Here is a 13391-nt window from a genome sequence, read left to right as displayed (position 1 = left end):
AAACGATGTTAAATGCTAAAATAACACTCGTCTATTCACGTTCACTCCGCGGTGCTCTTATTCTAGTTATCATTTTGTTCCATATCTTACACATTTCTTTTAAACAGCAGATAAGTCACTTTTTGGTGTTTACTACTCAATGTCACGAAAATCGAAGACGCAAAACTGAATGCCTTTCATAGTCAGACTTAAGCACCTTGCGTACAAAAAAGAAACCTCGTTTCAGCAAAACACCCTGCGCTCGGGTTGGGATGAACCTATCTTACACTCTCGGCCATGGAAGATACTTATATTCTTGTTTTCTCGATATAAATCATGTAGGAATAGGAATTAGAACATCACAGATATCAATATTTTAGGTTATCAATTACTAGGTCAGATTTAAAGAAGATGCTATATTTTAAATGTGGGGAAATCATTTTGAATTTGATAATTGTTATCCTTAAAGTGACACTCTTATTCAAAATCAATACATAATCATGTATAACAAACATAAATTTTGACTGATAAACCTTTAACTACTTACTTAATAATGCATTTATGGAAAATATTAATTACTGATAGCAAGATTGTAACTGTGTATTTAATAGCAGAAAACGCAAAAATATTAAATGATTGGTGAATGCTAAAAGATTTACTGTGGTCTTATATAGTCTCATAAGGTAGAAATACCGTGTTTTATGCTGATTTCTTTCAAATTAAACTCTGTATCCTTCATAAGAACCATTGATTTCGACATTTATTCATCTTTTTTTGAATATTAAAACAATTTTATTAATTGTGATGAATCTTGTTTGGGAGTAAGAGTGCATCTTTAAGTTTGATAATATACACCTCACATATTGATCATAGCTCACAAACATCAATTGTTTATACTTAAACGATATCTTTAAACTACTTTATTGCGTCCAAGATGTAGTTTTATCATTGTAGAAGGAATAATCTAAACGTTTAGATCTCAATTGTTTTGACATACCTACTAACGAGAAAAAGGTCATGAGATTCTAGATATCCTCTTGGAAACCTTCTTGTTTATGTATATTTTCACAAAAAAATGGACCCATTCGCGTAACAGTTCATAAGAATATAATTTTATGTCATATTCCAACAGTACATCTTTGCGAACAGTAACCAACTGCACCTGAAATCATTAGGAAAGTGCGTAATAAGCCCCTGTCACACCAAGACCCGATTCCACTGCGATTGCATGGCGTTGTTAAATTTCCCAGAGCGTCGTGGGATATTTTGAATGAATATGGCGATGTCACGGTGGTCGCGAGACGACATTGGCGTTTCTATGAAGTTCCATGGCGTTCCTACGGAGTTCTATAGAACGATAGTCTGCGCTCTCATGGCGCTCGCACGGCGCTTACACTGCGCGCATCGAGTTGTTCTCTTATGCGCACTGCATGTTCACTGCGCTTTCACGGTGCTCACACTGCGCTGACGTCGTGTTGTTTTGCACTACCTATAACAGCGACATCTCAATCAGTTCCCAATTCTTCCATTTGCTTTTGAACAGTTTAGACCATGCCCGAGGTGGAAAGGAGAAGAAGGCGGTGAAAGATAAATGCCTACCGCAAACAAAAGCAAGTCGTCGTCTCAGGATGAGATCCACAGCGTCTGTACCATCCTGGATCCGCTGGACCTGCGTATAGGCAATCAGTAGCCCCACCTGCTGTTGCACATCACTCAAGGTGTTATGAATGTTTAAAACTTTTTCGTTTGGTTGGTTCACTGTCATGCAAACGCCGATTGACGCGGTAGAAGCGCATTGGGAACGCAATGGTCGCCATGGCGCCTCCGTTCAATAGTTGTGAAAAATATAGCTGTAGACGCACCATAGACGCGCAGTAGAGACGCAGTGTCGTCATAAGTACGCCATACGATCGCCGTGCAAGCGCCATCGATAACCATTGTGACCTCTGTGCGCGCCAGCGGCGATCCTGTAGCGTTGTAGGAGACCGAGCTGCGCTGCTACGGCGACCTCTCGGCGATCCGTCTGCGACCTAATCAGAACGTCGAGCGACAGCGTTTGTTTTGCGCATGCTTTAAGTGCGCGCCGTAGCTCGTCGTCTTATAAGATGCCGCCGCGTTCACCGGCGACACCATTGCGTTGCCGCGGCGATGCTTGCGATTCCACTGCGCGCTGATGAGCGTTCTGGATTTTTCTTCGACGCCATTGAAACGCGGCCCCCGTGTGACAGGGGTTTTACCAACTGAGCGAACTTTTCAACTTGTTTATCGTACCCAATAATCTTTAAATTAACCATAACTTGCAATTTAAACCATCGGTAGTTATAGTTGATTTATAGCTATATTTTTTAATTAACATTAACATTCAAAACATAATAATTTCGAATAAAAATGTCAAACGCACCTGCAAAGATCCTTTAGACAAAAGAAAATCTCCGGCGACAATATGACCCAGGACGATAACAAACCAGGTGATCGGATATCGATCTTAAAAGAATAATGCAGCGAGGAATTTACTTCCTTTTCCCGTAAAATTCATATTATTTTCACAAATCATATCTTTGAGCCGTATTAAACAAATACGGGGCTTTGGACAGTATTTTTACAAAATGAATAGTCATTTATATTTAATATTAATATTGTTTTTTTTTCAAATTGCTTTAATTTATTTCTTACATAGAATTGTAATTGACGAATTGACAGTCGATGACAATTTCTTACCCATGTTTCCACAACAACCAGGGATTTTGTCCCGACTTATTTGCTGCATTCATAGTGTTAGTTTCAAGCGGCACCATTGTTTAAAAATACACATAATAAATGATAATAAATAAATAAATTATAGTGTTTTAATATTCCAAAAAGAACGAAAAAGATGTCGACAACAATGGTTCTTATGAAGGATACCGAATTTAATGTGAAAGAAAAGGGCACAAAACATGGTATTTATATCTTATGAGACTATAGTAGATCACAGTAAATCTTTGAGCATTCACCAATCATTTAATATTTTTGCGCTTTCAGCTATTAAATACACGGTGACAATATTGTTATCAGTAATTAATGTTTTCCATAAATGCAATATTTAGTAAGTAGTTAAAGGTTTATCAGTCAAGATATATGTTTATTATACATGCGTATGTGTTGATTTCGAATAAGAGTGTCACTTCAAAGGCACAAATGCTTTGATTATATGAGAAAATGATTTTATCACCAATCATAGAATATATTGCTATGGATGTTGGGGGAATTGTTATCAAAGCACCCTAAGAAAATATGTATCAATATGCACTGTAAATATTTTTCTTTACTGAACTTGGAACTGTAAGGCGTGCTTTTACATTTCACACTTCGAGTGTTCCCAAGGGACTTCAATCTTTTGTTATAAATGTTACCGCGTCTGCAAAAGTTAGCCCCCTTGAGGTATTTAACGTAGTGTTTACTTTAAAACTGAATTTAACCTGGTGATACGATTAAAAAAAACATTCTTGAAAACAATGATTACTTACATCAGAATTTGTTTACACAAAATATTTCAAACAAATTAATTGCCTGCTTAAAGGGAACAAATAAACATGAATAAATAAAGGGTCGCTTTTTACTCAAAAGGACTCTTTAACTGACGACGTGGCATTTGTTTAACACTTACTTGTCCTATAAGACATTTTATCACTACGATATCGATTTTCCGTAAAAAATTTCATCTACTAGAATTGTCATTTAAAGGGGAAAATACTTTAATTAAAACCTTTTATCGTGTGTTGAGTCAGCACTTTAACATAATTCGACATTATCATACAACCATTACGTCCTTTGTTAACACTGAATGATTATTGCCTTTGGGACGAAAATAATAAGTAAGCTTTTGTATATACTAAAAAGCACTTGTATTTCACTTCATTTACTCGTTTTAAATCAGTTTATAAAATGCCTAAATATGAAGATTTAATTTAAGTTTCAGACAGGGTATTTACATGCTTAACACCGGTTTACCACTAAACAGAAGTAATGCAAATTTCTTCTTCTTTCAGCCCTAGCTATTTTCCTTCCAATGTTTTAGAATATTTGTACCCTGGCCGGAGATAAATCAATAAACGATAACAAAAGTATATGAATTCTTGTTCCAGAAGTTACAGTAATTTTAGTAATTGTTTTCATATGGCTCGAGGGCAATGTAGGCCATTGGAACACTTTCGTGTTGCGCGGTCAAAAGCAATGAATCTTAAAACGTTGATGAAATAGATATTTTAAATGGCATCCGAAATGCAACGGATTGTGACCCTAGTAGTGTGTATGCGTTTATCTTATTGTAACTGATTAGTCTTGTGACAAGCGTTCAGTATAGAGGCAATGATCCTGCTTCAAAACAATTATTGTATGTCCATGCTAGATTGTATGAAAGAATAGAGGTACTTTTAACTTAGTAATCCCTTTTATATCTTGATTCATAATTTATTTATAATGATTGGTATTGTAGGGGGCTCGTCCTAGTTTCACGTTAGTGAATGTACTCGACGCAAATTTATATCACAACTTCGCTTCAACTTATTGTAGGCCGTGTGAACAAGCTCAGCTTGGCTCTCAAGTAACCATCTCAACTCTGATATTACGCAGACACTCTGTAGTTCGTACCAATTGTCAACCACGTATTGAAAACAGTTTATAAGTTTTAACAGTTTTATTGCATTAATAAAGGTGAAACATCACTCGAACTGGATACAAATATTTATACAGAAATATTATGTATTTATATCATAATATTCATTAAAAGTCACTAGGTTTCGCTGGTGCGCACATTCCGAAAAACCCGTAATATAATATAATTTATTTGTTATATTATTCATTAATCTAGCGGTGTTATTTCTGTAGTTCAACGCGATTTCAATATTGTTTTGGTAATGCAATCTAAGCGAGATAACTCACAAAAGTCACCCTACTTGCTTATAAAAGTTGTCTGTGCGTTATATCTTCAATATGTATACTGCACTAGTAGGACTTTGTCAATGAACGTTAGTAAAACTACTTATAAATGATCAATTCATACAAAGTCACATAAGTTATACGTTTGCTGAGTGATTATTTTATCAAGTAGTTCTTTAATGTAACTATTGTAATTATTTCAGTTGAAACTCAGATTTATTACTTTAGCAAACGTAACGTGGTTCTGCACTGAACAAATGCTTGACTCAGACTGCCTGCCAACGAAAATCGTGGCGCTTTTATACTCGCACAGTTAGCATAACGCTACTACCAATAAGAATGACGGAAATGCCACCCAAAACGTTGGCAGTGCCAAGAAAAATTATGGCAGTGACAACGATTTGAATGGCAGTCATGTGACTGCCACAAAATAGAACGTTTAAGTGAATCAAAGGCAGCCATCTTGGAAAAATATGTAACTGATACAAAGAAAGGCTCCGGACATAGCCTTAAGTTTTGGAATGTAAACATAAACAAATCAAAAAGATGAGTCACCTTATACATGACTGCACTTGACCTTAAACGAGCGGAAGTTGCGCAGAAAAACAAAATGGCTGACATTGTGCGAGTACAGAAACTTTACGATAAATAATGCAAGAAATATGGATATAACGTCGCACCAGCGGTGAGGAAAACAAATGCATCTTAAAACCAACATATCGAGGAAAGCTATTGTTGAACGATTTAAATTTAAAAGCATGCATCTGTTGAAAACGTTCACTAAATGCTTACAATTACCGGGTGGGGTAAAGTTTATCTGAAATGCACTTTTGGCAAATGTAAATACAGAGTCAGTTCATGATACTTTTACCCCTCCGAATATCATCATGTTCTGAATAAAATCGGGTAAGTGTTAAATAAGATTACTTTAAATAGTATCGGCTACATTTATAATGTATTTATGTTAATAACAAGAACAAGTTTAACTTTAAATTAATGTCTTTTGTGTCCCAAAATCCGGGCACAACATTGCCTCCCACTAATAAAAAGGGATGCTCCTGCAGCCTTCATTTTTTCCTGTTAATCTGCTTAACATGCTTAGTGTTCTCCTTATCACTATCAGTTATCTGCTGATCCAGATGATTGACTTTGCGTTCAATTCTGCAAAGCTCTTTGTTTGTTTCATCCAATGATTTACAAACCCTCTGAAACCCGGAGAGGAACACTGCGGTCTGTACCTCTATGGCTGCAACAATGTTTTTTTCCATCGAAGCCATAGACTCTTGTAATTGTATTGGTGTTTTGATGTTGTCTGCTTGGTCCTCTCCACATTTAGGCGTTTTCCCAAGAAATAAGGGGTCAGTCAATTCTTGCAAAACTGGCATTACAAGATCCAGTTCCGTGAGCGTTTCGTCTAGGCAAGGGGTAGGTGCAATGTCAACTGCCTTGCGCTTCCTTTCGTATGAGGGAGTACGTGTTTCTCTCTGCTCAAAGATTGGATTTCTAGGAATGTCTCCAGCAGTTTGGAAGGCCGGAAACGAATTTTCCATGAAGTGACCAACCTCTGTTGACGGCATTTGATTTCGCTGATCACTTTGGGCTTCCTGTCTAACGTTGGGACCAATATCAAACATCGAGACAGACTCAAGATCAGTGTAAGTCAGACCATGCCCTGCGACATCATATGGTTGTTGGACAACACTGCTGAAAGCAGGGACAGAATTTTGCCCTGAATGTATCTGGACTTTAGGTATCTTCTGTGCTGGTATCTTACTAGCCAAATTATCCTTCAATGGGACTGCTCGAAAGTCAGGCACATTCCCAAATGGCTGAAGTGCAGGCCTGAATGATGATAGTGACGACACTTTCGGTGGTGGTGGTCCCTTGGGGCTTGGTGCAGTTAACGTGTGGTCTTGTCCGTCGTTGTTCTGAAACGGGTCCTCGTCAAAACCTACGACCTGTGGTGAAGGCACCTCGCAATCAATCATTACCATGTCCTTGTCCGTTACATACCAAGGATTTGTCGATGCCCTTAGGATGTCCTTCAGTTCACCCGTTGGTCCGTTCTTCTTGACCTCATTGATGTGTCCCCTGTAGCGTTCCGTATGGTTCCACAAGGTGTCTCTGTCCTGGCATCGAAAGAAACACCTGGTACAAAAGAAAGGCACTCTCTCGATAGGGACATGGGCTTTGAGAATGTGAGCCACGACCTGATAACGACGCCCAACCTTGTCACACCTTCTGCACCGGTACTGTACTCTGCTCACAGCTGACGTATCTGTCTGGATCTGTAAAATCAACAATGTTTTTATAACTCTTTATATACATTCTCTGGAGGACTCGCTTGATTGCCTTTACCTTACTAAGTATATTCGCAAAAGTCGTACGCGTTATTTTGTTAATTGCATATGTTTTGTTTTTGCGTTTCACAACAGAAATGGGTTTTTTTATAACGTTTTACAAAATCCGCCGGCTGGACGCCCGTTAGACCATTGTTTTTTTTGTTTTTTTTACTATTTATTTGTTCTCATTATTACTCTTTATGTGCATCTAGTATGTACATTTACAGTTTTCACAACAATATTTAACTTCTTTTATATGTATAACTGTTAAACACACTTTCAGCTCATGTATTATGTTTGCATATAATACACCAATTAACACTGTTGTTGAAGTTGAATTTTGACATCCGTCACCCACTTAGAGGGAGACCTCCCCTGGTACATCTTCAATTTGTCATGATGAAACACTTTAGTTTTCCCTTTTTTATCTACTTGTACAACAAAATTAACCCTTGACTGCTTGCTTGTGATGACAAAGGGACCGCTGTATGCCTTTTCTAGCTAAGGGTTAATTCCAACATGACGGGCCTCATGTAAGCACCAGACTAAATCGCCTTCATTGTATTCGGTGAAGAATGCCCGAGTATCATACATCTCTTTGCTACGCTTGGCACCCCGCCCAATATGGTCGCGTGCTACGCTATGTGCAAGAAGCATTTTGTCTTTCAGCTCTCTCACATACGATGTTGCTGGAGAATCAAGGGCGGTGTTGCTTGTCTTCACATGGTGCAATGGAAATACCAGGTCCGCCGGCAATCTAATATTGCGTCCAAGGGCAAGCATATTAGGTGTCAGCGTTGTCGCCCTGTTAGGTGTTGACCTGTATGCTCCCGCCAGAATACCAAGATGGAGGTCCCAATCTTCTTGGGAATCTTTCAGATATGACTTTAACATCTTAACAAGTGTTCGATTAAATCGTTCCACCTGGCCGTTACACTGCGGACGCCGTGGACTGGTTCTCGTTTTTTTTAACACCGAGTTGCTCGCACAGCTGTTTGAAAAGGTTACTTTCAAAAGCGGAGCACTGGTCAGTGTGGATACTTATAGGAGTGCCCCATCTTGCCACTATGTCATTAATTATCCTGTCTGCACACACTTCTGCAGTTTGGCTTGGGACCGGCCACACCTCAACATACTTGGTGAAATGATCAGCTGCGACAAGCACGTGGCGTAACCGGAAGTGGCCCCATAAAATCCAATGCGAGGATGTCCCATGGAGCTCCGGCCCTAACATGACCCATTGGTGCACGTGGCTTCTTCTGGGGAAGCTTGTCCGCCTCACAAACGTCACAAGAACTTACGTAAAGCTTAACGTCTTCCTTCATCATATACCAATAAAAGCTTTCCAAGAGTCTTGCCTTAGTGGCCTTAACCCCCATATGACCGCCGGTCAATCCATCGTGGACAAGGCCAATAACTTCATCTTTTAGTTCATTTGGCACAACCATCTGCGGTTTCTTTTCTAGAGACTGTCTACGGTAAAGAACACCATCAACTAAGGACAGATTTTCCCAGATGATATCATAGTGCCTTGCCGCCGGGCTCTTGGACGCCATCTCTTCTCTGTTTGGTCGGCGCGCCTCTAGCATCCCAGTGTAAACCAGCTCAAGATCACTGTCACGGGATTGAATGTTGGCGATATCTGCAGCTTGATAACCATCTAACCAATTGCAAACAGCTCTGGGTTTTGATGGTTCGGTGGATGATGTTGACGGCTTTTCCGCATCGACCGTTCTGACCACCGATATAGCGTCTTGGTCACCAACATCCGGGGGTTCGATAGTTTGGGCCCTTCCGGAAACGAATGATTTCTGGGCAATGATCTCTTCACCTCTGACTGGAAATGGTGGCTCTAAGCGCATAATCTCCGTCCGTCGTTTGCACTTTGAGCATGGACCGCATTTAAGTGGCTCGTCTGTGTCAACCGCGTCGCACGTGCAATCGCTGGGAACCGGACATCTCGACAACGCGTCACAATGACCTTGAAGACGACCAGGCCTGTATTCAATCTCGAATTGATATGACGCCAATATTTCAAGCCACCTAGCCACCTTACCATTAGGCTCCTTCAGCCTGAATAGCCAAACGAGGGCCTGGTGGTCTGTTCGAACCCGGAACTTCCGGCCTAACAGGTATTGGCGAAAATACTGAACGAAAAAGATGACTGCCAACAACTCCCGCTCTGTTACACAATAGTTGCGCTCCGCTCTGTTCAACCCACGGCTTGCAAAAGATATAACTCTTTCTCGACCATCTTGTAATTGAGCCAAGACCCCACCTATGCCAGTACCAGAAGCGTCAACATCTAAGATAAATTGTCCAGCATCATTACGAGGGTAACCCATAATATCGGGACTTGTCAGGCACTGCTTCAGTTTGGCGAAAGCCTGTTCACAATCATCGCTCCATACAAATGGTTTGTCGATTTTTGTCAGTTCGGTCAATGGATGGGCAATCTTTGCAAAAATTTTCACAAAGCGGCGGTTATAAGACCCAGTGGCTACAAATTGTTTCACTTGTTTAGCGTTGACTGGATGCGGCCAAGCTAGAATTTTGGCCACATTAGTCGGGTCTGGACGCAAACCCTCAGCAGAGACCACATGTCCAAGAAATGTTACTTCCGTCTGCAATAGCTGACACTTCTCCGGCTTTAACTTCAGTCCGGCTGCTACAATGCGGTCTAAAACTTCTGCTGTTCTGGTCATATGCTCATCAAAACTGCGGCCAAAGACGATGATGTCATCTATGTATACCAGACAAGTGACCCACTGGAGCCCTTGCAGCGCGAGTTCCATAACACGCTGAAAAGTCCCACTTGCATTATTGAGCACGAATGGCATACGTACCATCTCGTAGTGTCCGTATTTGCAGCAAAATGCTGTTTTCGGGATGTCCTCTTTTTTACTGGTATTTGAAAATAACCACTTGTACGGTCAAAACTACTAAATATGTTGGAACCCGCAACTGCGTCGAGGCAGTCCTGAATTCTAGGCAAAGGGAAGCCATCTGGTTTCACTAGCTCATTGACCTTTCTATAGTCCACACATGGTCGTATTGCACCTGATTTCTTCTTGACAAGGACAATTGGTGAGGCCCAAGGGGAAGTGCTTTTGCGTATGACACCCTTCTGGAGTAAATCTTCAACTGCCTTTTTCTCTTCATCAGCATGCGCAATTGCAACTCGTCTGGGCCGCTGTTTTACTGGCGGGGCCTCACCTGTGTTGGTAGAGTGCTCCGCTAAATCGGTGAGACCCAAGTCCCATTCATGTTTAGAAAACGCGCCCCCGTACTTCACTAAAAAACCTGACAATACCTCTTGTTCGCGCTGACTTCTGCCTGTCGCCGACCGCTCAAACAGAGATTTCAAGTGATCAGGAACCTTAGCAACTTCACTCCGCATATCCATACATACTGGCTGCTCATCGGTCGCGCTTCTGATCTGCACCCTTCGGACCCGGTCCGCATTACTTTCCTCCTTCGCATCTTCCTTAGGAGGCAAAACGCTTACTACACGCTCTACTCGCTCAGCCATCCCTATCTCTGCATCCTGTTTAAGGGTTGTCGCAGTAAGGAATGGGTTAAGTATTCTCACCTTACATGTAGTGGAGCCGTTGATGTTAACGAGGGTAGATGCCATCAAAAGCGGGTACCTTGTCTTGAACGATTCTGTGGCTTCCACAATGTAGTTTGCCTCCTCGTCCAGGTCATCCTCCTCTATCCTCTCAACAAAGACATCAACTACGGCTTCAGACTGCGCTGGCAAACAAATGTCCTCAGCCACCACCACTTTCCTCACCTTTTGTAGATAACCTTTCCGCAAGCAGGGTATCTCACACCCATTAAGCAAAATAAGGTCTTTGCTTAGAAGTAGGTCAGCCGGGCCACCGTCACCGCCAACCAACACGTCGTAACCAAGAAGCGCCTCGTCTTCTATCTCCGCCACTGCGAGCTCTTTCTCCGTACCTAGTGGTCCCAAGGTAACCCTAAAAGTACCTTTACCCCACTCCCGAATAGGAGCACCGCCCGCCCCGCGAAGAAGAGTAGACCCCCTCAACACCGGTCGTTCTTTGTCACTTATCTTGTTATACAACCGATGCGATACAATTGTTCTCGTCGCCCCGGTGTCTGCAGTGAAGGTAACTGGAACACCATTCACCTCGCCCCGGATGTATATACCATCGCCAAGGTCCGCATGTGTCTCTCCGCTCTTAAGGACCCCCGCCTGCGTGCTTGCATTATCTACAAAAATATGGCCTTTGACTACAATGTTCTCACTTAACTGGACCCCCCTCTGGCCGCGAGAGACGGTCCCTGCCTGTTTAAAGCCCCGCTTTCTTGTTTCTCGGTAGTCATACCGCTCTTTTCCTGCTTCACCACGCGTTTGTTTATGCACTCCCTGGCGTAATGGCCTCGCTCGTGACAATTGAAGCACTCAACGTTGTTCATTCTCCTCTGTGGCCGATTTTGCCTCGCAGCCTGTTCTAAATGTTCAACACGTTGCAACAGTCGTTCTAGAAGCTGTTGCTGGTTGTCGGGTGACGCGGGTTTGCTCTCATCCTTCCGTTTTGCTGTCGGGCTTGAGATCGCAATGTCTTCACGTCCGCCATTCGTCGTAACTGCTCTTCACTTTCACCCCCTAGCTCTTCAACGTCAATATCAACATCAAAAGTGCGTCTGGCTGCATTTCTGCCCCTATCACCCCTCACTCCAGCCTTCATCTGTATCCAGCTCACCACGTGGAACACGGCCTCATTTATATTACGCGGCTCCTTGTTAAACTCTACGGCAAACCTAGCTTCTTGATCTTGCAGACCGTCGAAGAATCGCCTTGTGAGATCTTCGTCCCGTGTACGTCTGTCCCTATGAACACCTCTTTCAAAACACCAGCCATGTCTGACATCATTGCTGATATTTGCGCCTGGGCTGGTTCGCTTACGTCAGGATGCGTATGCCGCTCAACAGAATTTGCGTTGCGGTATGGGCTGCAGTCACCACCCTCCTCTTGTTCACCGGATTGCTCTCTTGCTCCCGTCATTGTCCGGCTTCTAGTTCTGGGGAAGGTAACCTCTTCATCGCTTCCTTGGCTTGCCATGTTATGCGTACATGCGTCTCACTGGATTGGTATAAAATAACCAATCCCACTTCTGACACCAAAATGTAGGGGGCTCGCCCTAGTTTCACGTTAGTGAATGTACTCGACGCAAATTTATATCACAACTTCGCTTCAACTTATTGTAGGCCGTGTGAACAAGCTCAGCTTGGCTCTCAAGTAACCAACTCAACTCTGATATTACGCAGACACTCTGTAGTTCGTACCAATTGTCAACCACGTATTGAAAACAGTTTATAAGTTTTAACAGTTTTATTGCATTAATAAAGGTGAAACATCACTCGAACTGGATACAAATGTTTATACAGAAATATTATGTATTTATATCATAATATTCAATAAAAGTCACTAGTTTTCGCTGGTGCGCACATTCCGAAAAACCCGTAATATAATATAATTTATTTGTTATATTATTCATTAATCTAGCGGTGTTATTTCTGTAGTTCAACGCGATTTCAATATTGTTTTGGTAATGCAATCTAAGCGATATAACTCACAAAAGTCACCCTACTTGCTTATAAAAGTTGTCTGTGCGTTATATCTTCAATATGTATACTGCACTAGTAGGACTTTGTCAATGAACGTTAGTAAAACTACTTATAAATGATCAATTCATACAAAGTCACATAAGTTATACGTTTGCTGAGTGATTATTTTATCAAGTAGTTCTTTAATGTAACTATTGTAATTATTTCAGTTGAAACTCAGATTTATTACTTTAGCAAACGTAACGTGGTTCTGCACTGAACAAATGCTTGACTCAGACTGCCTGCCAACGAAAATCGTGGCGCTTTTATACTCGCACAGTTGGCATAACGCTACTACCAATAAGAATGACGGCAATGCCACCCAAAACGTTGGCAGTGCCAAGAAAAATTATGGCAGTGACAACGATTTGAATGGCAGTCATGTGACTGCCACAAAATAGAACGTTTAAGTGAATCAAAGGCAGCCATCTTGGAAAAATATGTAACTGATACAAAGAAAGGCTCCGGACATAGCCTTAAGTTTTGGAATGTAAACATAAACAAATCAAAAAGATG

General features: G+C 41.4%; 1 protein-coding gene across 1 annotated transcript; it reads right to left on the bottom strand.

Annotated features, from left to right (window-relative positions):
- Positions 1-5288: 5288 nt before the first annotated feature.
- On the bottom strand, positions 5289-7540 carry LOC128203421 (uncharacterized). Its single transcript, XM_052904831.1, has 2 exons — positions 7516-7540; positions 5289-7184 (listed from the first exon to the last, which is right to left on the bottom strand). The coding sequence occupies exon 2, from the start codon at positions 6888-6890 to the stop codon at positions 5964-5966; it is 927 nt and encodes a 308-aa protein (XP_052760791.1). The 5' UTR covers positions 6891-7184; positions 7516-7540; the 3' UTR covers positions 5289-5963.
- Positions 7541-13391: the final 5851 nt, after the last annotated feature.

Source organism: Mya arenaria, chromosome 9 (genome assembly GCF_026914265.1).
Source record: "Mya arenaria isolate MELC-2E11 chromosome 9, ASM2691426v1".
Classification (NCBI taxonomy): domain Eukaryota; kingdom Metazoa; phylum Mollusca; class Bivalvia; order Myida; family Myidae; genus Mya; species Mya arenaria.
The sequence above is the reverse complement of the archived record's forward strand: the minus strand, read 5'-3'. Positions and strand labels throughout refer to the sequence as shown.

What these genes read in the sequence shown, in the direction of transcription:
- LOC128203421 (XM_052904831.1), bottom strand. Translation starts at nt 6,890, where the DNA reads ATGGTAATGATTGATTGCGAGGTGCCTTCACCACAGGTCGTAGGTTTT.